Below are 25294 nucleotides of genomic sequence, written 5' to 3'. Positions count from 1 at the left end.
CCCAGTTATAAGATCAGATCTCTTATCTGTCAGCTGCTTCTGCCCTTCCTGCCTCTGCAAACCATTCCGCCTCAGCGTGAAAATACACGGATACCCATCTCAGCCAGTTATAAGCGGTCACAAACGAGGGAAGAGCCTGAGTTCTGGGAGTACAGGTGCTCTCCAGCACCCAGTGTTCATTCATTCCTCGCTGGCACTGCTCACTCGCGCTCATCCCCTCAACAAAGGGCAAGAACAACGGGCAGCCCAACCCTGGGGCTCCAGAGCATTCAGCGGAGGACTCCCCAGAGAGCCTGCCTCCGGAAACACCGCCGCTTTCCACTGACAGCTCACTCCTCTCCACGCTGGATAACATCGGGGCTGAGAGGAAGCTTAACAACCTCCCAATTCAGTGCATTCTAAGGCAGCAGCCTCCAGTCGGTGCCTTCAAACCAAAAAGCAAAAGCGGTGGACACCTCTTCTGGGCACGGTGTTTGGAGCTTCCGACCGTGTGTGAGTGCCAAGGTTCAAGCAGCTAACTTTCCTCACTCCATTCTGGCCTTTGGGACAGAGGCACATTCACCAGAATGTCAGGAGAAACAAAGACAGCTGGCTGCTTCTCCCTGGTGTCTATAATTAGATTCTCATGAAGAACTTGGCCACACAGAGCTTTGCAGGATACATCCCTTCCCCCTCAACACACAACTCCCCCCGCCCCCGCCCCCATAGGGTCTCTCCCCTCACTCATCTCCACGGAGACCCACACAAAGCAGCCATTCACTTACCCTCTTCAGCCACGCAAAGTGCTTGTACACATCAATGTCCCCATCCATGCTGGGCACCCATGTCAGCAGTTGGACTCCTTGGTTGAAAAACCCTTTTTCTGGCCAGAGACCAAGTTTTCTCCTCCTTCTCGTCTCTGCCCCTCCCCCTCGGGAACGTCAAGCTGTGTTCAAGTTTCCCCACATCCCTGGCCTGCGTCCGCCAGCCTTTGCCTAAACAGTTTCAGATACACAAGGGCTCAGCCCAGGCCGGGCTGCTCCAGATCCTCCCCCGCCGCCCCCACAGACGCACGCGGGCACCAGCGCTGAGATGCAGAGCCCGCGGAGCGCTCAAACCTAACACAAAGGTAGGGGGAGAGACAGACCGTACAGGAGTTACACACACACACACACACACACACACACACACACACACACGGAAACATTCTTTTGGTGATAATACCAGAGCCTGCCAGAGGGAAACAGTCCTGAAGAAAATTCCTCGTCTGGCTTCCCCTCTCTGCAGTGGCTGGAACTCATTATGGAGAGACCCTGATTTCCTGTCTCGGCCGCTCTCTGCATTTACCCACAGGCTCCCAGCTGCTCTGGGTTTATTTGGGGCCCGGGAGAAGACTATAAATAAGCGCTGCTCTTGGAGGAGCTGCTGGTTCCCACACACTGCTGACCCCCACCCCGAAGCCCACGCCTGCCCCTTGTCCTGGCTGTGCCCCGAAGAAAGCCGATCGTTTCCAAAAAAGAGCAGATTCGGAACCAGCTCCCATCTGGGTTCCCGGCCCTGCTGGTGTCCGCTGTCGTTGGCGCTGGTGACACTGGCCCCTGGAGACCAGCTGCTATAACCTCAGAGCCCTCTGCCACTTGGGGGAGTTGGGCTCCCGGCTGCTGCCAGCCACCGCTGGGCTCCCTGGGGTCAAGTTCTGAACCAGGTTGGGGTGGGGTTGTGGGGGCGGGAGGGGGGCGGGGGGGGGCGTGGTACAGCTTCTGTCAAGTCCCAGGCCTGCCTCACTGGTCGGTGCCAGTGACTTGCTTCCTCACAGGCCAGGGTGGGAGGAAGGGTAGGGCCCAGGCATGTGAGTCCAGGAGAGGAGAGGAGAGCTCTGGGTAGGAGCCTGGGAAGGAAGGCCAGCCGCCCTGGCAGACAGGGAGCTTCGTCTGTTTTCCTATGGGCAGGTCACATGCTGGCTTTCCAGGGGCCTCTCCACACTCCCCAGACGCTGCCCCCACTGCACACTGGTCTCCTTGGAGAGCTCCCCTCCAACAGCTTTCCTCCCTGCCCAGCCCTTGACATGCAACCTCTGCCTATGACTGGTTATGAAAGCGGTCTTTGATGTGGGGGCAGCGGGAACTGCGGTTACATGAAAGGGCTCCGAGCTCTGCTGTGCAAATGACTTGCAGACGGGCATCTTGTGACTGCAGGGGCCTGTGGCGCCCTGCGAGTCACCAGGACTCCCAGCCTGAGGAGAAGGCTTTTCTGGGTGTCGAGGTGTCCCTCAGAGCAGCATCAACATTCACCAGGGCCCGAAAGCAGGGCCTGGGGAAGAAGCAGAAACGTATCCTGCAGCCTGATCCCTGAGGCTAGCTCAGCCCACAGATCACAGGGAGGCAGGGGAGCTCTGGCCGGCAGCTGGCACGAAGGGAGGAGTACATTCCTGCAGACACACCCTGAGCCGAGGCCAGAAAGGAAAAGCAGGCTCTGCTGCCCATGCACTGGCTCTCCTCCCTTCTCACCTCTGGCCCAGTTCCAGAGCTCAGCCCGGGCCCCACCCAGGCGAGGTTCCCTGCCCAAAACCATGATAGGATGTGTTAATGAAGACCATCTCTAAGGCTGCAGGGGTAGGAAATCCTTCTTTCTTAAAAATATATATTTTTCTATTTCAGAGAGGAAGGGAGAGGGAGAGAGAGAGAGAGAAACATCAGTGATGAGAGAGAATCACTGATTGGCGGCCTCCTGTATGCTCCACTCTGGGGATCAAGTCCCACCTGGCACGTGCCCAGACCAGGAATGGAACCGAGACCTCCTGGTTCATAGGTTGATACTCAACTGCTGAGCAACACCGGCCGTGTTAGGCAGGCCTTCTTAACTTTTTTTCTGTCTAAAAGCCTAAGAAAGTCAAATGAAGACCTCACACATTTGCCCAGCATCCAAGGCAAATGAAACTGACTTCCTGCCTGGGAAAATAAGGAATGACACATGGTATGTGGTACAGGTGTTTCTGGGGCTCTGGGGAGGAAGAGGTCTAGGAGTTGATTTGGGGGCGAGACAGAGCGGCGGGGCACGGTCCCAGCCCCTGGCCCCTTGGAGAGAGGCTTGGTGTTCCTCATAGGTTTTGGTATGAGAGGAGGAAAGAGGGGACGGAGGAAAGAGGTGATCGTGGCAACAACTCCCACCTGCCCCACAGCTGACAGTTTATATATCTGCCCTCTTTACCGGACTGAGGACATGTGTCTGAGCCCTGATTCGCTGCTCTGACTTCCATGCCTAGCACAATTCTTGTTACATGGTAAGAACGAACATGGTTTTTGTTTTTGTTTTGAATGAAAGAATGAGGCTCAAATGGTAAGACTGGTAAGAAAAGACTAAAGTTCTACTTGGAGAAAACAAGTCTCAAGGTCTGCTGTTCCAGACTAAAGATGCTCGACTCAAAGAGGAAAGGACACAGCCAGTTTCATCTATTAGCTCAGCTCCTGTGTGATGAACTGGCTGTGGGGAGGAGACTGGGAAAGGAGCGGTGGGAGGGTGGGGCAGAGGGAGGGATCCAGACAAGTTGCAGCTAAATTCCTGATGTATTTTTTTGGTATCCTCAAGGAGAAATTCTTACCTCAGCTCCCTATTTTTAAAAAACACCAAAGTACATTTTATTTCTTTGTAATTCAACTCAAAAATCCACAAAATAACATTCCAAAAGAGCTAGGCGCAGGGCATGTGTGTGTGTGGCTGGCGGCTGGGATGTGGTGGATGCAGGAGCAGCAGGCTCCTTTGCACACACTATTCCCCAGGTGGCAGCTGGCCCAGGTGAGACCCCATCATTGTGCCAAGGAGTCAAGCCCTGGTCTCCCCACCTCATTCAGAAGGCCACCTCCTCCCCCCACCCCCGACCCTAGGCACCTCACAGCAGTTCATAGAGGGGCTTTGGGGATCAGAAAGGCTACTAGTATTTGTATGTATAAATCATTATGTCTCTGAAAATAAAGTTTTCATCAGAAAATGACCCATGACTCCCAAAAGGTTGGAAGCCTGGGCTTTACTTGGCCGATGTGGTTACTCAGAAAGGTTTCGGCTGTCCCTATGAAGGAGGGGTGGGGTTTCTGCTTCCATTGCGCTGCCTCTTCGAGGTCGAGTCTCAGTCCCTGGACCCATCTGCTAAGAGAGAAATTCTGGGAACCACACAGGCACACAAATAGGGGTCATTGCAGTGAGCCTGACAGCCCTCAGGTCCTTCCCCAAAGCAATTCACTCACTGGCACGGACTCCACTCACTATTGCCTGAAACAAGAGGCGCCAGCTGACGAAAACCGGCAGGAGCCTGGGTACCACTCATGGAGCTTCCCCTCCTCCTCACCTCAGGGCCTAGAGGGCGCCCCAGGACAGCCACCTACCTAGCTGGGAATCCCAGGTATGTGTGGGAATGAGTGGGGGTGGGGTTTGTGAGGTTTTGCTCCTCCTGCTGGCTGCCAGGAGTCAGCAGCATCTAATCAGGCAGAACGTGGACTGAAAGGGGTCTTGTGGGTCACCGGCCATTCAGCTGACCTAGCACCTGAATCCTGAGCTCCAGCTCAGCCCTGAGCCTTGTCCTCTGGGCCCTGGTGACAGGGGCCAGGATGCAGGTAAGTCTCTCAGCAGGTGTGCTGCACAGTGAGCCTGCCCTGCCGAAACACAGAGGGGAGAAGAGGAGGTTGACAGGGACGAGCTCAGGACCCTGCTCCTTTGGGCTGACAGTCAAGCCCTGCTTGTAAAATAGCATCCTGGCCGCTGCAGCCCAAGGTCCCCAGAGTGCACAGCACGTGGGTCAGGACAAGGGTCGGCACAGTTTCCCTGTAAAGAGCCAGATGGCAAATGTGTTGGACTTTGTGGGCCATATGGTCTCTGTCACACTCAACTGCCAATTGCAGTGCAAAAGCAGCCACAGACAACACGCAGTAAGCCAATGAGCGTGGCTGTGTCCCAGTAACATTTTATTCATGGCCCTGAAAATGGAATTTTATATCATTTTTACATCACAATATATTTTTCTTGGGATTTCTCTCAATCACCCAAACATGTAAAAATCATTCTTAGCTCATGGGGTGTAAGGACGAGGCAGTGGGCCCAAGGCAGGCCATAGACTGCAGACCCCTGGGCCAGGACAGTGCTTCCTGCCTACCATGAACCGCCTGGGCTGGAGGGAGCTCTTGTAAGAGTTCAGATTCTAACCCAATAGGTTGAGACCGTGCATCACTACCAAGCTCTTAGGTGGTGTGCACACTGCTGGTCTCAGGATCTTAGCTGAGTAGGAAAACCTTTCAAAGTTCCTGGAAACACAGGGTACCGAGGAGTTTGCCTGGAAGCAGGAATTCCCCGGAGCCCGCCTGTCTGCCTGCTAGCAGTGCCTGAGAGGGCAGAAGACCCTGAGGTGTGTGACTCTGGCTGGCCTTCTTCTTGCGGGGCTGAGTGTCTACATGCTCAGACCTCAAGTTATGCTAACCTGGCAACATCCCCCACCAGGCCCCTGGGGTCTGAAGCAGGAAATTGCGTGGGGAAGGATTTATTTGCTCTTTCACCAGTGTTTGCACATTCTTGGTCATTTATAAACATTGGTTCTTAGGGGCTGAAATAGTCTCCTCGAGTCAGGCCTGAAAGGAGCCAGATCTCTAGAATTTAGTAGGGTAGAAATTACTTTGCGGGAGAAGGGGATAGGGGGGAAGGGTGGGGAGGGGGGAGGTGGGAGCCAAAGTTCACGAAAAATAAAACTGCTAAATTAGCAGTGGCCAAAGGCCCCCCACCTGGGGTGCTGTGCCAGGAAAAGTGTATTCAAAATCCCCCCCAATATTAGAGGCTGCTCCAGGGCAAGGTCTGGCAGCTGTGGGGTCAGGAAGTGCCTTCTGAAAGGAGAGAGCCAGCCTAATTGTGCCCCAGCAAGAGGCACTGAAATTAAGAGGTGTGAACAGGCCTTGTTGCCCTTGACAATGGAAGGTCAGGTCAAAGCTCCCAGGACCAGCCCTCAGCCCTCAGCTCTCCTGTGTCCTCTCCCCAACCACAAACAGCGGGGGCCTCCCAGGCCTGTCCTTTGTCCAAGGAAAATGGGAAAGAACTACCTTTGCCAGCTGACCCAGGTGCAGTGTTCACCAGCTTCACGAATGAGGTGCCATCTTTCCAATCGGGGGGAAAAAAAAGGTGTTTTTCTTGAACCAAGTCCATCCATACCTTCTTCCTTGGGATTTACACTTTCCAGAATTTGTCCCTGACTCCCACCTAGTGGCTTCTTCCAGTACTGCACAGGCACGAAGAACCCCACCCACAGGCATACCAGCCCCACCCACCCAGAGCTCCCATTCCCTGGGAGCCAAGCACTGAGGAAAGAAAGAGCTGACACTTAGACTTTCTGAGCTCTCACTCAAGTCCACACCTGTCATAGGTGGAGGGCAAGAAACACAGACTGGAAACGGGCTCACCGTAGCCTCTGCTTTTTTTTTATTCTTGAAAAATAAGCACCAAATTTCTCCTTCTCTCTTTTAAGATAAAAAGGGTTTCCTATGAAACTTTTGACTAAATTTGCAAAATAAAAATGTTCAATATGCATATATCCTGGCCCATCTTTTGTCCCAGGCCCTGGGTGGAGAAGGAGATATAGAGACAAATGAGAAACCCAAGCTCACAGCTCATGATTAAAACAACAGCCTTTCCTTCCCACCTGTTTTGCAACTCTCTCTGGCTTTTCAATATGGTAAACAGATTTGCTCCTTTGGCCAAAAGGAAAGGTTGCGAGATGAATCTGGCAGGACCGCCTGGGCTTTGTGTGCGGAGCTGGGAGCTGCAGAAGCCGCCATCTGTGACAAGGTGGTGGAACTGATGAGGGCGGGGGGCCATGGGTCCTACTGGGCCTAGGTCTTCTTTGTTTTTCGAAAGATTAGTTATGAAGGTAACTGAAGGTACCTGAACCGACCAGTAGGATGCCAGAGGTGAGCACACATCCTAGATGGGGCCTCACTTCCCCGGACCGGCCAGGCCCAGCAGAGGCTGCCCACTCGGGACATCCTTTCCACTCTTCCTGAGATGCCGGCTCCGCTGAGCCCTGACACTGCGCAGCTTCCTAACCTGTTTTCACCCAGGAAACCGAAGGTCTAAATGCAGGAAGGCAAAGGTGGTGCCTACGGGAAGCCGCTCAGTAGAGCCCCTCAACACACTGTAGGGCTGGATGCTTGGCCAGTTCCGTTCCTGCAGACAGATTGCCAAACCAGCTGTCCTTACTACCGAGGAAACTGAGTCCCACAGGAGGGACAAGGAGGCTGGCCCAAAGCCACATAAGCAAAGTGGCAGAATACTGGCCTTTTAACGCTTTCCTCACCTGGTTCAGTTTGCTTCCACCTGCCCAAGCACAGTGACCAGGACTCTTGCAACCTCGCAGGGAAAGGCTGCAACCTCTGGGGCCACACCTGCTCCATGTACCTCACAGAGGCCGGGGCGGGGGACAGAGTACAGTCCCTCTGGAGGTTCTCTGCCAACCTTTCTCCCTCCCCTTGGAGCCTGGGCTCTGCCCTGATTTGCCCTCGCTCCTGCTGCTGCTGGGTTTGCCTGCCTTTCCCCACGCTTCATCTCTGGCACCTGAAGCCGCGGGTCTTCACCGAGGACCCCCCAGACCCACATCCAATTAGACAGCAGGACAGACTGGTGTCTGTGGAAGATGGGAAGTGTATGTTCCAGCTGTTGGAGAAGCACCCAGAGTGGCTCCATCTGGAAACTTTACTGGCTCTGGAATCTCTTGGGCATCTCCCAGGACCTGTATCACTAGTTACCACTGTGCACGGGCTAGATCCACCACCCCCTCACCAGAGAGGTGTCCCCAGCCCTGCAGGGCCCACTGGAAGCTGCCTGACTGTAGCCCCTGTGTGAGCTCTACCACCCATGCTGGCCCTGGATCCACCTACCCAGCCTCCCCCCAACCACGCCAAGCAGATGTGGAAGAACAGTGACACTCCTTCCAGAGTCAAGGTACAGCCAGATTCCTGGGGGTGGTCATAGCGGAACCGGCCCCTTCTTGCCTATGGCACATGTCAGTGTCTCTGACAAGCACCGCTCTCCTTTCTCAACTTCAGGACCGCCTGGTGGGGCTTAGAGGCTCCTGACCAGAAATGGCCATATTCCCCCTCGGGCATCATTGCACACCTCACCGCAGGCCTAGGAGGTGGCTGCAGGGAGGGGAAGGAGGCTGCCCCTTTCTGGAACTCGGCTCTGTTCCCATCACAGCAGAGAAGCTTCAGCTTTCCGGCCTGGGCCTCAGCTTCCTCCTCTGTGCCCCTCTATGACCCCGAGGGTCACTGTGGTGCCGCACCACAGCACAGGGCGGCCTCCTCTGCTTCTCTGCAGGCCAGGCCCAGCTCTCTCGGACTGCAGGAAACTCCCTACACTACAGCCTAACACGGAGCTTCCTGGTGCTCTCCCAGCTCTCACGGACAGACCCAGAATTCAGAAAGAGATACTGCTCCTAGAACAAGGGAATCCGGGCCCTGTGTTGCTTTCCTCACGGAAGCCCCAGAGGATGTTCCCAGCTCAGAGAGCCCGTCACGTACCTTCCAGGCCAGAAGCCAGCCTTTCCTCCTCCTATTGGCTGCCGAGGAAGGGAGGGCCCTGTTTCAGGCCCCAAAGCTCTGGAAACTCACTCAGAGCCCAGGAACACTGAGTCCTGGGCAGGTCTGCTCCCCTTGGTCTTTAGGATGAGTCCGACCTTCTTATAATTAGCTCCCCAGAGAGTACTTGCAACTGCCAGCCACTCTGTGTCCAGCCCTGCCAACCCAACACGCAGTAGAAGAGGCCCCCCGCCCCCATACAGATGGTGGTCCAGGACTAGTCTGTCTGCTGTTTATTTCATTCTAACCACCAACCACTGCCTCTTCAGCAGCCCCGTTTTCCTTGGGTACTACATATGCCAATACCTGTGCCTGAAGACCCACGATCCCTGATGAATAGCAACAAGAGGAAACCACATTTCCTACCATTTCATCTTTCTCCTCTGGCCACAGCTGATTGGCTCTTGGGTGGAAACCTGACCCAAGGGGAGCTAATCCAAAAAGTCTTTAATTTCAGTTTTTGTTTGTATGTTGTTGTTTTTTGCAGTTAACATTTCTTTGTAGGCCTGGGGGACTTAGCTCAAAAATTATGAGCTAAGCCAATCTGATTCTCTCCTTCAGGAATTTGAGTTCACACACACTCACGGGGAAAAAACATAAAAAGAACTTGTCAGTCAACAAGAATAAAATCAAACCTTAAGGATGTGCGGCAGTTGCTCTGCGCTGTCTTCCTAAGGGCCATTCATTTCCCCCATTTCATCCTGGCTCCTTCCTGACAGAGGCCACCCCCATTCTGGTGGATGAAAGTACCAATACTGTTTCCCAGCTTTCCTTGCAGCTAGGGTATGCACATGTGAAACATGCTGACCACTGGGACCACAGAGAAGTCTGCGGGAGGGTTTCAGAGGACTTCCCTGCCTAATTAAAGAAAAATTACAGAAGACATGTCCTTCCTCTGAACATGGCTGTGTCTGTGTGAGGCTGTGTTGCCTGGTGCTGCAGTAGCCATCCAGCAACTGCCAGGGGACACGTCTGAGGGAAACCAACACCCTGAAGACCGTGAGGCAGAAAGATGGGAAGAGCCAGAGCCTTTGAGGTAATTACAGAGCCACTGATTTAACCCTGGGACCACCCTCCTCCCATCCTCTGGACATATTAGTGACATGTCAACCTCCTTATTGTCTATGGCACTCTGTTGGAGAAAGAATCCAATGACAGAGATGTCGCAAGGCAGAGCGGGACCATGCCAGGACAATGTAGCACAAAGCAGTCACTGAGGCTGTCTAACGAGAATATTGCAAACATTCAAGGGGTGCACAGATATCATGGATGAAAAGGGACAAGGCTGCCTGCCTGATCCCTCAGGCTGCCTTACTAGTTCCAATTCCAGTTCTAAGCCACATGCGATTTATTTTTTAAATGATTCAAGTGAGTCTCTGGTTTGAGGCAGTGCTTCTCAAACTTTAATGTCCGTAAGAATCACCTGGTGATGGTTCAGTGGGTCTAGGGTAGGGGGTCCATATTCTGCACTTTTTTTCTTACAAGCTACCAGGGGATGCCAAAGCTTCTGGTCCACAGACCACACCTGAGTAGCAAGGGCTTCTAACTAAAAGTGCCAATCCAAAAAGTTCCAGTGGCCATAGCCAGTTTGGCTCAGTGGATAGAGCGTCAGCCTGCGGACTGAAAGGTCCCAGGTTTGATACCTTGGTTGCGAGCACATCCCCAGTTGGGGGTGTGCGGGGGGCAGCTGATCGATGTGTCTCTCTCATTGATGTTTCTAACTCTCTATCCCTCTTCCTTCCTCTCTGCAAAAATTAATAAAATATATTTTAAAAAATAAAAAGTTCCAGTGGATCTGTAATACTATCAAAAAGAAAAAAGTACCAGTGATTCATGGATTTAGATGTTATTTCCATACAGATAAGACCACTATGGAATGTGAGTGCACCCGGATTGTAGAAGGACTCTAGGTCTGCAAGACCTAAAATACAGACAGGCTGTCTCTGTGCAAAATCAAAACATTAACATCCAGCCCTGGTCTTATGGAATGTTTATATGAACTTTTGACCCCTGAAAAGTATACTATTCATAGGTTTTTGATGGCCATAATTACTCTAAAAGATTTATGAATGCAACAATTTTTAGGAAAATCGCCCCAAAGGGAAGGCATTTCCCCAACCATTGTAAATAACCCCAAAAGAGATTTACAAATCTGAACACAAGCTGTTTTTGCAATAAAGCCTGCAAAAACCAATAACTCTATCAACTGCCTTTGAATTAAAAAAAAAAGATTTTTTTTAAGCTTTTTGGGTAAATTACAAACGTTAGATCCATATGTCACACGACACACTAAAAAGCACTGCAGATGAATTAGAGTGAACCGTAAGCTAATCATCAAACCATAAACCTACTGGAGGAAGATAAAGGTATTACTTGACCCGAGTGTGGGAAAGGCCTTTCTAAAGATAAAAAGGAAGCCAGAAAACCCAAACAGGAAAGACTGATAGAGTTTACTATGACAATCCTTTTAAATTCCATGTCTCAAAAAGCCCCATAAAGGACATTTAAAAGCAACATTAGGAAAAGAAATGCTGCAAATAAAGCAAAGAGCCAATCACAGAGGTCACTTAAATACTTAAGAAAAGCACCAAAATTCTAATAGAAAAAAAAAAAGTATAGAATATGAGAAGACCAGGGTAGGGCACACACACTCAGGGACTCAAGGTGATCTCTAGGGTGTGTCCAAAGAAAATATTGGGACTATTTTTTAGCCTGTCCTTTAAAAATCTCTACTTTGGGAACTGTTTTATAATTTACATACATAAGGATATTACTGCTTAGGTGAATATGAATATATGGAGAACGAAACTTTGTTCAGATGGGGTAAGATCAACAGTTTGGGAAACCATTCAGAACAACAAATACTAAACTAATGAAAAAAAATGCTTAACTTTCCTACTAAACAAAGCAATGCAACAATGATAAAAGGAAAGCATGTTCCCTATGAAATTAGTAAAGTTGTGTGTGTGTTTTTTTAATTTTAGGTATTATTATTGATCAGGATGCACAAAAGCCCCACTAATGAAAATATAAATGAGCACAATCTTTCTAAAAAGTGGTTTGGAAAAATGTGTCAAAGATATTAATACCTTTGGACTAGAGCGGCCAGATTTAGCAAGCTGCATGGGACATACTTATTAAAGACTAGAGGCCCAGTGCACAAAAATTTGTGCACTCGGGGGCTGGGGGGTGTCCCTCAGCCGAGCCTGTGCACTCTCCCAGTCTGGGACCCCTTGGGGGATGACCACCTGCTGGCTTAGGCCTGCTCCTCGGGGGGATTGGGCCTAAGCTGGCAATCAGACATCCCTCTGGCAGCCCGGCAGCCCTCGGGGGATGTCCACTTGCCAGCTGGGAGCAGACCTAAGCTGCAGTGAGACATCCTTAGTGCTGCTGAGGAGGTGGGAAAGGCTCCCACCACCACCGCTGTACTGGCAGCCATCAGCCTGGCTTGTGGCTGAGCAGAGCTCCTCCCATGTGAGAGCACCCTGACCACCAGAGGGCAGCTCCTGCATTGAGCGTCTGCCCCCTGGTGGTCAGTGTTTGTCATAGTGACCAGTCATTCCCAGTCTTTCTGCTGTTAGGGTCAGTTTGCATATTACCCTTTTACTATATAGGATAGAGGCCTGGTGCATGGGTGGGGGCTGGCTGGTTTGTCCTGAAGGGTGCCCCGGATCGGGGTGGGGGTCCCGCTTGGGTGCCTGGCCAGCCTGGGTGAGGGACTGATGGCTGTTTGCAGCTTGTCACACCCCCTTCAGTGTGGGGGTCCCCACTGGGGTGCCTGGCCAGTCTGGGTGAGGTGCTGAAAGCTGTTTTCAGGCTGGCCAAGCCAGCAATGGAAGCTCCCAGCCTCTCCTGTTTTTCTTTTCTTTTTTTTATTCTGGGATTTATTTACCTTCTATAATTGAAACTTTGTTGCCGCTCCTAAGGAGCAGGTTTTCAAACCTAACCTATAACAGGCCCACGTGAAACCCAACCAGCAACCTTCTCCACTGTCCTCTCCAAGCAGTGTCTGGCTGTATTAGTTTCCTATTGCTGTAGTAATAAATTACCACAAACCACGTGGCTTATAGCAACACACATGTATTATCTTACAGTTCTGGGAGCCAGAAGTCTGAAATGGGTCTCACTGGGCTAAAATCAAGGTGTTGGTAGGGCAGAGTTCCCTCCGGAGGCTTTAGGGGAGAGTCCACTTTCCCAGCTCCTAGCAGCTGCCTACATTCCTTGGCTCCAGGCCCCCTTTCCATCATTAAAACCAACAGATGATGTGTTGAGTCCTCGAATCACATCACTCTGACACTGACTCTGCATCCTCCTTCCACTTATGACTCCGGTGTTTATGTTGGGCCCACTTGGATAATCCAGGCTACCTGCCCTATTTAAAACTCAGCTGACTAGCAACCTCAATTACACCTGCTACCTTCTGCTTTGCCATGTCATATCCCATATTCACAGGTTCTGGCAATGAGTATGTAGACATCTTTGGGAGGTCATCATTCTCCCCACCACACTGGCATAGATATATTCAGAATACCAGGCAGACAGCCTATATACTGAAAATACTGAATAACACATATATTGTTCAGTGTTCTGAGGAAGGCATGGGGATGAGACTACTGACAGAGGCCTCTTGAACAGAAAGCAGGCTAGGACTCCTGGGATGTAACCTGTAACAAACGGTATGGCCTCTAGACCAGGGCATCTCAACTTCCTGGGTCTGTGATTTCCAACATCAAGTCCCCCCTCCTAATTCAGTGTTCCCGTTCCTGCCTTCCTCACTCTATGCATACTTTCCAATTTTGATTCAAGTTTGCAGAACTATAGCTTTAGAAGAAGACTGCATCCTGGCTTTCATCCTCCAATTCAGCTTAGGTGATCACGTGCTGCCTCAGCTCCCCAGGTTCCTCCCTCCAGCCCTGGAATAACTGCATTCCAGGTCAATCCCTCAGTGGGCTCACTCCTCACCTGACCCATTTCCAGATGTGACTAGTGTCTTAATGTTGACCAACTGGTCTCCACAGGGAGGTAGACAAGTAACCAAAGCCACATACTCATCAGCTTCGGTTACTCATCTGCTGCCTTTGGAGACTAGCAGGTGTGCGGGCTTGATCCAGAAAGAGCAGGAGGAGGAGAGTAAGGAAGCCTGCATTTACTCCAGGGACAAGGAGCATTTCTAGGGTAAGAAGGTCTGAGGAGTAGGGGCAGCAGTAAAGGAATGAATGAGGTGACAAGATTCTAGTCTTTTGTAAGGAACAAGGAGTGGGGGATCCAGCTGGGAATAGACCCCCTATTCAGTAAGTGGTCCATGTAATCCTGGGGAGGAACCTTCCATGTTTGTTGTTCTCTGGCCTAGATTCCCTTTCTCAGGTGAGGAGCAGGAGTGCACGGGCAGGCTGACTGTGGCGCTTTAGTCATTTGGCTAGGTTCTACCCTCCTCCTGGGCAGGACCACCCTGTGGGGGTTGACTGAAGCTGGATTGGAAGCAAGGAAAGACTGGAAGGTGGACAGATGAAGTAACATCCCCAGGCGGCGGTGGCATTCCTTGGACTCTGTGATGATGTCCCCCAGTGGTTCCCCAAACAGGCTCTGGGCCTACTCACCAAGCTCTCCTCGAACCACTCCTTTATGTAGGCGGCTGTGGGGCCCGGGATCTGGCTCAGGAGCGCCGCTCTCTCCTGAGGACGCTCCAGCGTCTGCAGGGCCAGCCTCAGGTCCTCCATGAGATGGAGCACTGGCAAGGGGCTCAAGTAGGAGGCTGGGGAGGCCAGTCCAGGCTCACAGGTACCGTCACCAGTATCTGCACCCGTTTTCGTGCCTAAAACAAGAGAGGCGGGAACCCTGGTAAGAAGGGTGGACGCCTTGGGCAGGGAACTTGTCAAGAGGGAAGGGAGTGAAAGGAGAGGGGGAAGGGCAGAAAAGAGCCCAGAAGACCACTTCTGCCTCAGCAGAGTCACTCAAAAGTAAACTCGGCAGAACCCATCCTCAACCCTGGGCTGGGCTGCGCTGGGCTGGGCTGGGCGTGACAGGAAGAGGCCTGTCAGAGGCGATGGCTGTGCCCCTGGGGGCTAACATATGGCCTCTCACACCATTAGTCAATGGGAACACACAGCCAGCCCTCACCACTGACCCAAAACATGCTTGCCAAAACGATGAGATGCCATTCGTCAACTTTCAGGTTAATACTCTTGTTTTTCTTTAAATTAACGTGGTAGTCTGCACATATGACCACCAAGAGCTCCTCCTACCATGGCATGTGCGTTCTGGTCCCTTATCCCAGGGTGGTGCCTGACTGGCCGGTGACCTGCTGTCATCAACAGATGCAGCGGGAGGGACGCCACATTGGGGCTGGCGAGGGATTAGTGAATTGAGCTTCTTCCTGGATGTCCCCAATGGGAAAAACTCTCTATCTGCTGGCGCCCTTGCCCTTTTAACCTGTATTACTTTATTCTGTGTATCCACATCTCATCTCCTCCTCGTGGTCCTGAAGTCTCTGAGGGCAGAGTCCCTGTCAATTTGACTGAGTTCCTAGCACAGTGCTCCTGCCCAGTGGATGTGGAAGGGGAATCGGACTACATGTCTGCACATGTGCTTGGATGAATAGCTAAGGGGACGCGTGCTTAGACTTCCTTAGAGATCTGGGCTATTGACTCAGGTCTTTCTAATTTGATGTGTCCTGAATAGGACTGTTTTTGCCTTTCTAAACCCCGTCATTTAACATTTTTTTTTAAAGTCTTTTTTGCTTAAATACATTGATGTATTTTTCAAACTAAAACTGGAGCGACACAGTCTACTAAAGGATTTCTGTGCTGCTTTAAGAAACACTTTAGGAAATATGGTTTAGTCAGTGGTTCTCAACCTTGGCTGCACATTAGAATCACCTGGGAATCTTTTTAAAATCCTGATTTCTGGGCCTCAACCTCCGGAAATTCTGTTTCTTTGTTACTAATGTTGTGGCCCCCACCCCCTAACAAAGAAACAGAATTTCCAGAGGATGAGGCTCAGAAGTCAGGATTTTAAAAAGATTCCCAGGTGATTCTAATGTGCAGCCAAGGTTGAGAACCACTGGTTTAGATGGTGGAGTTTCTAGGGCATCTGGACTGATTACAAGGCCAACAGGATAACTTATTTGAAATCAGGCCCCGGATGGAAAATGTGGGCTGTAGGGCCACCACATCCACTGCTATACTGCAGGCCTGACGTCTAATTCCAGGGCCCTTTACTCTTCTGAGAGCCAGCTTCCTACTTACCAAGGCAGCCTCTGGAATGAGAGATCCACACAGAAGGAAACAATTACCATTTGATTACCGGTTTGCTTTCTGAAAGTGCAGGATAGAGAGAACCATGGGTCAAAACCCACAAACAAGTCCGTGGCTCTGGGGAGCTAGGGAACTGTCTGCCCCACACACGCCCGTGTGCACTCAGCGTTCTCTGGCTCCTACAGATCCAACTTAGAGTTGATGAGGAGGCCCCAACCTAAGTTCAGGCCAGAAAACAGACAGAAGCAGAGCAAGACCCCCAATCTGCATACAATTACTGAGTAATCCCTCTCTGTCTTGGACACACTCCAGTACACACACACACACACACACACACACACACACACCTTTATAAATGTAGGATGAGTCAGGCCAAAAGTAGTTGGGAAGACTGAGACTTTCATTAACTTTTGATCACTCTGTGGTCTTGGACAACAGAAAACAAAAATAAACACACACATACCTTTATACCAGTAATTATAATAATTATAAGTGCATTGAACTCACTCATTTAAACTCAAAAATGTGAATAATGGAATAAAAGAAATCCAGTTCTTTAATTATGACACTGAATGATTGAACTATAAAGTGTTCAAAAGATAGAGCTAATTATTCCACACAATGGAGTAGGTATATTGATTAAACTGTTAAAAACAGCTACGCGCACGCGCGCACGCGCGCGCGCACACACACACACACACACACACACACACAATCACTGAATAAAATGATAAAAATAAATTTAAAAATCATCTAAATAGTCCTATAAAAATGGAACCATAATTTTTTTAAATTTATTTTTTGGTTAATTCTCACCTGAGGATATTTTTTCCATTGATTTTTAGAGAGAGTGGAAGGGAAGGGGAGAGATAGAGAGACACATAGATTGGTTACCTCAGACACCCTGACCAGGGCTGAGGATTGAGCTCACAACCAAGGTACAGGCCCTTGACTGGAATCTAACCTGGGACCCTTCAGTCTGTGGGCTGATGCTCTATCCAGTCCGCAGGCCGATGCTCTATCCAAAGCCAAACATGCTAGGGCTAGAGCCATAATTTAAAAAATTTTCCACAGAGGAAATATCAGGCCACATGCTTTTACAAGTGAGTTCTATCAAGCCTTCAGGAAGTGAATAATTCTAACTGTCTTGTTCAGGACAGAAAAGGAGGGAATGCTCCCAGCTCACACCCTCAGGAGCACCTGCCGGTGCAGCTTGTGGATCGGCATGTGAACGGTGCCCTGGGGCTGGGCACCTGAGCGGTCCTCAGCACCGCAAAGGGAAATCACAGACCTTCCCATGATGACCTGGGGTAAACAGACCCTAAACACGCATTTCAAAACCCAAAAAGCAGGTAAAAAGGATAACACACTGTGACCATCCCCCTTGGGAAATGACAGATCCAGCAAACCCAAAAAGAAAATAAAAAATAAAGGAGTGATATAGCTAAACAACAAAGGACGAATAGCGAATTATGTGCAAACAACTAGAGATGGCACGTGATGTTCAAGCACATAGAAAGCAGCTTTTCAAAACTGACCACAGACAGCGATGAGGAACTGCTGTGAGGGGGACCTATTACTCTTTCCACATGTCCCTGGGAAGGGAGGGTGGTTTCCACTAAGGCCACGTTTGTGGCGCCTCCCCTGCGTCCCCTCACTCAATTTTCCTCAAAGGAGGAATGGCTCCTCTGATGAGAGAGCTGAAAGAAGGAATTCTCTTCGAAGCCACCTGACCCTGGGTGCGAGCATTCTCCTCAGGAAGGCTTCCTGAGGCTAGTTCTGCCTCAGCAAGGTGGAAGTCTGGAGTCTGGAATTAAGTTCAATTTGGGGTGTGTGTTTGTGCGGGTAGGATGGGAGGTATTTGAAGTCCTAATGGTGGCTTTAGGTCAAGCTAACCTTCCTAATAAATAAAACTAATGATAAAGCGGATATTTTGGTCTCCCTTTCTCTTTGTCTATTCCTTAATTGGTTTAAAACTAAGGAGGGGAATAAATAGATGTTGTTTATTGATCATTGTGCTAGCCAGAATAATGACACCCCCCCCCCCCAATGATGTCCATAACCTAATTCCTAGAGCCTATAAATGTATTACCTAACATGCCAAAAGGGGTTTTACAGATGTGATTAAGAGTCATGAGATTGGGAGATTATCCTGGATTATTAGTCACATGAGCTCTTAAATCAGGACATGGAGGCAGAACATTGAGTCAGAAATGAAAGGTGAGGACTTAAAGATGGAGGAAGGAGACCATAGCCAAGGAAGGTGACAGCATTATAGCAGTAACAGGGCAGGCAGTGGCAGACGAGTTGTACAGAGAAAACCCTCCAAAGACACACACACTTTTTAAAGCAACCAAACCATCAAAGCTCAGAACCTCAGGGTAAGAGCATGTGAGCAGTGTTCTCCCTGTAGGCCATCGCCAATTCCCTGATGTCCTAATACCTGGGCTTCCATGGGCCACTTGAGGGGGACAGGAGACAGCTTAGGGCTTGAGCAAAGGAAGAGACTGGATGGGGGGACGTCTGTATAATGCCAGGATTCAAAAGGGCAATACCCTCAGTAAATCAATGAGAAAAAAAGAGAATGATGGTGTTGAACAGTGCTTGCCACTGTGGGTCATTGCCACCTCTCACACAAAGCAGAGTCTCTGACATCTGAGCCCGCTAGATAACCCCAAACTTCCACTCTGACTCTCTTCAGTTCAAAGTCACAGCAGAACACTCTCCACCTGAACCCTGAACGGGAATCAGGTGACTCCGTTACTGATGACTGCTGTGCGCCGACCTACTTCTGAGAGGGTGTAGACAAGACCAATTACCTGTGCTGAGCATGGACTTGTCGTGTGACCTTCAACATCACAGTAAAATCATTATGGGCCAAGGTAAATAATCTGTCTTGATCAGAACTTTTTCTACCCTCAATCTTTAAATCTTAAAAAAAAAAAAAAATCCCAACACACAAAAACCCAACCCCGATACTAACCAGAACTGGCAGAAAGGCCCAGGCAGAGCAAGCTCTTTTATTACGGTCATAAAACAGGCTCCTTTTAACTATTCCTCGTTCATGGGTACAGCTTGCAAATAATCACATGAATAACCTCTTGCCACAGTCAGTGAGGGGAATAAGTGGCCCTCTGTGTCCTCGCCGCAGGGTTCTCTGGTCCCTATTACAGAAGTGGCCTCACTGAGCAGCCACTGAACCCGTAAGCCACAAACTAAGCCCTATGCAACATTAGCATACGGGGCAGTTGCTCTGGGCCATCCAGAGGGATGTAATTAAGCCATGCAGAGTTCAATTTTAATTGTCAACACTGTAATTCAATTATAGTATTATTTGCAGGTGCATCAAAAGGACCCATTGGAGGAAGATCAGATCGAAAGTTAACAGGTACTAGAAGCTACAACAATAGTCTTTTGTACTAGAAACACATCATTTTTACAGAGGCCCTGGAGTCTTTCACAGTCACCTTTCCCCAGTTTTCTAGCATAAAATTCCAGGGTTCCAATCAAGTAGTCACACCTAGGATATACTGATTTAGCTTTAACCATTCGACTGTACAGAAAGTTTCATTTAATGGTCCTATTTGTGCTTGCACGGCATTTCATTTTCATACAGCCCCAGAGCCCCCCGAGTGCCTCGAGATGAGGGTTGCCACATGATGGCTCAGGATGGGGGTACTTGGATGTGAGCATCAGGACGTCCTCAGAATATTCCTGGCCGTGTTCATGGGAGCGATGATCTCCTGCATCGTCTTCACTGATTGGAGGAGCAGAACACTTTCATTTGTAGTAAATGCTTAGTCACATAAACATATCCTAAATGTTACTCTTTTTGGAAAGAGGTTTGGGAAGTGAATAGTCACCTATCAGGCTATAGAGTAATTTATAAAGGGAAATCCCTTATTTAGGGATTTCATAATGATTATGAATGATCATTATTGAAGGCATTGTGTCTGTTTTAGGAGGAATCCATGCTGTTTGTGCACAAATGGTTGCTATTTGGGGTGTGCTATTTGGGAAGTCCATAACATTTTCCTCCGTTGAAATAAGTGATGACTGTGTTTTCATAAAGTGAGAGAATACAGCCCTTGGGTACTCACTTAAGTACTTTAACAGGCAAAAGCAATGGTGTTTTGGTAGTGTAGGCACTACTTGATATCATCTGACTGCAATTAATAAGAGAATTGAAATAAGAAAGGAAGGTTTAAAGCAGTGGTTCTCAACTTTGGCTGCACATTAGAATCACCTGGGAATCTTTTTAAAATCCTGATTTCTGGATCTCATCCTCCGGAAATTCTGTTTCTTTGTTATGGGGTGGGGCCACAACATTAGTAACAAAGAAACAGAATTTCTGGAGGATGAGGCCCAGAAATCAGGATTTTAAAAAAATTCCCAAGTGATTCTAATGTGCAGCCAAGGTTGAGAACCACTGGTTTAAAGGTTCACACGAAGATGTCATATCTGCGGGATCTGTGGTGTCATGATGTGGGAAGTGAACAGTCACCTATCAGGCTATAGAGTAATTTATAAAGGGAAATCCCTTATGTAGAGTTATGATTATGAATGAAACTGTCTTGTAACTGTGCCACTCTACAAGCAAAGGGACCCGTACTTTAAAGTCTCATGTGTAAGAGAGATGAGAGCAAAGTCACTCTCTAGCTAAGGGACCGGCAGCAAAACAGAAGTGGACCTTGCTCCCGATGAACTCTCTTCTCCTATAGACAGGCCTCCAGAACCCCCGGGGTCCTACTATCCACCATCATAGAACTAACCTAGGAAAAAAAGGAGCCCAGAAGAGACTCAGATAGGCCTGAACTCAAACCTTAGTTCTGCAATTTACTAGCACTATGACTTTGGGTGGTAAAAACAGTAATGTCAATACTAACATCCACAAAATAAGCAGTAGCACGCCAATTGAGCACTTACCAAATGCCGTATTTGCATTAATTTAATCATCCCAATAATGAGCTAGGTATTATCATTACCACTTTTATCTATAAGGAAACAGAGGCTCAGAGAAATTAAGCAATTTGCCCAAAGATTCCCACAGCCAGAGTAAGTGGCTGAGCTGGGATGCTAACCTTGCCAGTACTACTCCATAGTCTACATCAATAACCATAAAATTCCCAAGCTCTGTGGTCCAGTTCAGCCCAACCATCTTGAAAATGAGGATGATCTAACAATCTTGAGGCAAAGTGTCCAGCACAAAGGCATTCAATAATTATCATTCTTTTGATCACAAACAGCATAGAACATATGCCCTCCAGACACTCACTAATAACCTCCGTGTTGAATTATCTGTCAAATAGTGCTTATCAAACCCTGCATGAGCCAATTACTACTCAAGAGATGGTTCACAGGACATGCCAACCACTGAGTCTTCAAAAAAATTAGTGATTTGTTATTCCAAAAGAATCAGCCCAAAAGGTACGATCAGGGAAAAAAAAGAATGAAGTTCAGGGTGCAGCCAGAGAGAGGGTACGTGCAGAAACCACTAACTGCCTTCTAGCCAATGAAAAGGAGAGCCTGGTCTCAGAAATAAGTAACACATACATGTAACACAAATGTATGAAAGAAATGTTTATGTGCTGCAGACCAATTGAGGCACCAGAGATGGCAGCACAGCCTCGGTCCTCATAGAACTTACATTCCAGTGCAGGAGGCACATGACATACAAAGAGACAAAAACGAATGTCAAAGGTCAGGGGGTGATAAGTGCTATAAAGAAATAGCAACAGGACATGAGGACAGAGAGTGATGTGGGGGAGCACAAGGAGGGGTCTCCAGGTTCCACACAAGCAACATCCAGGTCACTCCTTCCACACCCATCCCAGACCCTCACCTGCAGATCCTGGACCAAGATGAGGCCCTGAGGATCCAGCCACAGAATCCCCTGAGACAGAGGGACTGTGCCGAGGCTTTGTCATTCTAGGAATGCCTGTGCGGAGCAGTTAGGAGGCAGGGCCTGACCCACACAGGCTGCTTGTTCAGGAGGAGGCTCATTCATCCCTCATAGCCATCCAAGGCTCTGTGCTCTGCCAGGGTCTCCTCAGTGGTCCTGGGCTGAGGGCTCAGCAGTGCCTACAGCCTGAGCCCATCTGAGGGTCTGACCCTGAGGCTCTGAGCTCAAAGCACATGAGCCCCTGGGAGCTTCCAGATGAGACTCTGAAAAGTTTGTTAGGAAATCCACACCCTTGACTGTTTCCTCTCAGTAGGGTTTCGGGGGCCCTAATCTAGAACAGGACTTCCCAATCTGCGGAGCCTCCGGAAAGTGGATCATTGTCACACTCAAGGGCCCCTGCGCTCCCTGAGAAGTTAAATGCCTGACAGGTAACAGCTAGAACATGTTACAGTGCCACCAATAACAGGAAGAAGCTTCAACACACAGGCAGCCCTCATTCCCACAGGCAAACACCTAGAACCCTCAGTAAGTCAGATGTGTCTCTGCAGCATGGCAGGAAAAGCACACACCTGAGAGGGGACAGTTCAGGTACCTGTGCACGTGCTGGGCTCTAGCCACACTCAGCCCAAACCTTCCTCCTCCAGCCATAGCTCACACCAGGAGCAAAGCCCCAAAGAAGCACCCAGTCAGCAGACAAGGCCACTGACCTGCATCAGGTAAGGACAGAGTGGAGACCTGGGCCCGCTGGGAAAGGTTTTCAACAAGTTTGTTCCAACCAACATGGGCTGGGTTGCCATAATCAAGGAGTTAATCGTCCGAACAGCCCACTGGCAGCCTTTTCAAAACCAGTTTTGCTACATCTTTCCTAGAGTTGCAATGGATAAAAAAACAATACAGCAAAAGAACATTCTCTGGGGGATGAGGTGAAACAGTACGAAGCCGCCTCCTGACTCCCAAACACACTGGAGGCCGGCTGGGGGGTGAGCAATGCCTGCGTTAAGTGGCAAAGTCAGCTAGACTCCGAGTTTCAGCTCGGCTGTGAGAAGCCATGGGAGGTGCCCTGAAGGATTTACAATAAAATCAATCTCACTGCACCCAAGCTGCCTCGCAGCCAGGATCCAAACTGTGGCAGTTATATGCACGCTAACATACATTACATCCGCCCTGTCTCAACAGAGACCTAACTCACACACCAAATATCAGAGTTCTAGAAGACTGTACTCTTCAAAAAGAGATGGCATGCATAATAAAAAACAATTAAATTAAATTTTAAAAAATCCAACCAGGGACTTCTCTCTGCACCAAAAAGAAAGTAAAATGAGAGAACCAATATGGCAGCATAGGTAAACACCGGAGAATGCTGCCTCGCACAACCACTTCAAAAATACAACTAAAAGACGGAACGGACATCACCCAGAACCACAGGAAAGCTGGCTGAGGGGAAATTCTTCAACTAGAAGGAAAGAGAACAGCATACCGAGACTCAGAGGAGGTGCAGTGCAGAAAATACAAAGGTGCGGAGGTGCGCGCGGAGCGGGCTGGTGGCTGAGGGCATGGTTGTCATTTTCAATCTGGAGGGAGGCTCAGGCCCTGAGTTCCAGTTCTGGGCAAGTCTCTAGGGACCCAGACTCAAATGGGAGGAGCGGTACTGTCTGGCATCGGTCGGAATGCGAGGGCAGCTTTCTCTCTGAGGTTTGCAGCGGTTGCTGGGACTCTGAGAGGCAGAGCCTCTGGGGACGGGACTGAGAGCAGCCATAACTGCTCCCTCTGCCCGCCCTGTTTGATCCCGTGCGACCCGCCCCGCCCAAGCCCTGCACAGAGCCATTTGCCAGATAGCCTCAGGCAAAGGCTAGATTAGCACCTCCCCAGAGGACAGAAGTTTTCCCACTGCAGACACAGCTGACTCTCACAGCCAGTTGGCCTGGAGGTCAAATCCCCCCAGTATTAAATACAACAATCAAGGCTTAACTACAACAAGACTGTGCACAAAGACCACTAGGGGGTGCACCAAGAAAGCATAAAAAAAATGCGGAGACAAAGAAACAGGACAAAATTGTCAATGGAAGATATAGAGTTCAGAACCACACTTTTAAGGTCTCTCAAGAACTGTCTAGAAGCCGCCAATAAACTTAATGAGATCTACAAGAAATCTAATGAGACCCTCGATGTTATGATAAAGAACCAACTAGAAATTAAGCATACACGGACTGAAATAACGAATACTATACAGACTCCCAACAGCAGACCAGAGGAGCGCAAGAATCAAGTCAAAGATTTGAAATGCGAAGAAGGAAAAAACACCCAACCGGAAAAGCAAAATGAAAAAAGAATCCGAAAATACGAAGATAGTGTAAGGAGCCTCTGGGACAGCTTCAAGCGTACCAACATCAGAATTATAGGGGTGCCAGAAGATGAGAGAGAGCAAGATATTGAAAATCTATTTGAAGAAATAATGACAGAAAACTTCCCCCACCTGGTGAAAGAAATAGACTTACAGGTCCAGGAAGCGCAGAGAACCCCAAACAAAAGGAACCCAAAGAGGACCACACCAAGACACATCATAATTAAAATGCCAAGAGCAAAAGACAAAGAGAGAATCTTAAAAGCAGCAAGAGAAAGAAACTCAGTTACCTACAAGGGAATACCCATACGACTGTCAGCTGATTTCTCAACAGAAACTTTGCAGGCCAGAAGGGAATGGCAAGAAATATTCAAAGTGATGAATGCCAAGAACCTACAACCAAGATTACTTTATCCAGCAAAGCTATCATTCAGAACGGAAGGTCAGATAAAGAGCTTCACAGATAAGGAAAAGCTAAAGGAGTTCATCACCACCAAACCAGTATTATATGAAATGCTGAAAGGTATCCTTTAAGAAGAGGAAGAGGAAGAAAAAGGTAAAGATACAAATTATGAACAACAAATATGCATCTATTGACAAAAAGCGTGCACCTATGAATGAGGACAGTGGGTGGGGAGTGAGGGCGGAGGGTGGGGTGGGAACTGGAAGGAGGGGAGTTATGTGGGGGAAAAATGAGGAACAAATGTAATAATCTTAACAATAAAGATTTAATAAAAAAAAAAAAAGAAAAAACAAAAAAAAAACAGAAAGTAAAATAAAAAAAAATGGTTTCTCAGGTGTGGGGCATGAGCCGCCAGTCATCAGCCTTCCCACCGTACTTGCCGTACCTGCAATGATCCCGTCCATCTGCTCCAGGGCAGCTGCCAGCGCGTGGCTGGCCTCAGAAGCCATGACTCCTTCTCCCTGCTCAGCCTCCTCCTCCTCCTCCTACTGAAAATTCAAATACAGAACACAGGAAAAATTACAGAGTCCACAATATGCGTACAAGATCCAAAGCCCTTTACTCCCTCATCGTACTAGTACAGTGCGCTCTCATGAGCATCCTGGTAGCTGGCCTGTGGGTTCTGCCACCTCTATGGCCTCTCCCTGCTGGTATAAGTGCTCTTTTTCCATGAATCCTTACCACATGATCCCATTTGCTTCTGCAATGAAAAGCCAGTAGGAGTCACCTGTAGCAGGAGGCAGTGATTGCCACTGC

General features: G+C 49.1%; 1 protein-coding gene across 5 annotated transcripts in view; it reads right to left on the bottom strand.

Moving 5' to 3' along the window:
• PPFIBP2 (PPFIA binding protein 2) overlaps positions 1-25294 on the bottom strand; it is a 131911-nt gene that overhangs the window by 70613 nt on the left and 36004 nt on the right. Inside the window, exons 2-3 of one of the 5 annotated variants that reach the window (XM_036325272.1) lie at positions 24924-25023; positions 14177-14391 (exon numbers count right to left, since the gene is read on the bottom strand). In XM_036325272.1, coding sequence (XP_036181165.1) covers positions 14177-14391; positions 24924-25023 — 315 coding nt within the window. Of the gene's footprint in view, positions 1-764; positions 1015-14176; positions 14392-24923; positions 25027-25294 lie in introns of those variants that run through there. The other 4 variants (XM_036325269.1, XM_036325268.1, XM_036325267.1 and 1 more) reach the window with 4 other exon arrangements.

The sequence above is a fragment of the Myotis myotis genome, unplaced genomic scaffold, assembly GCF_014108235.1.
Source record: "Myotis myotis isolate mMyoMyo1 unplaced genomic scaffold, mMyoMyo1.p scaffold_m19_p_10, whole genome shotgun sequence".
Taxonomy (NCBI): Eukaryota; Metazoa; Chordata; class Mammalia; order Chiroptera; family Vespertilionidae; genus Myotis; species Myotis myotis.
Note: the sequence above shows the minus strand (reverse complement) of the source record. Positions and strands in the feature narration are given on the sequence as shown.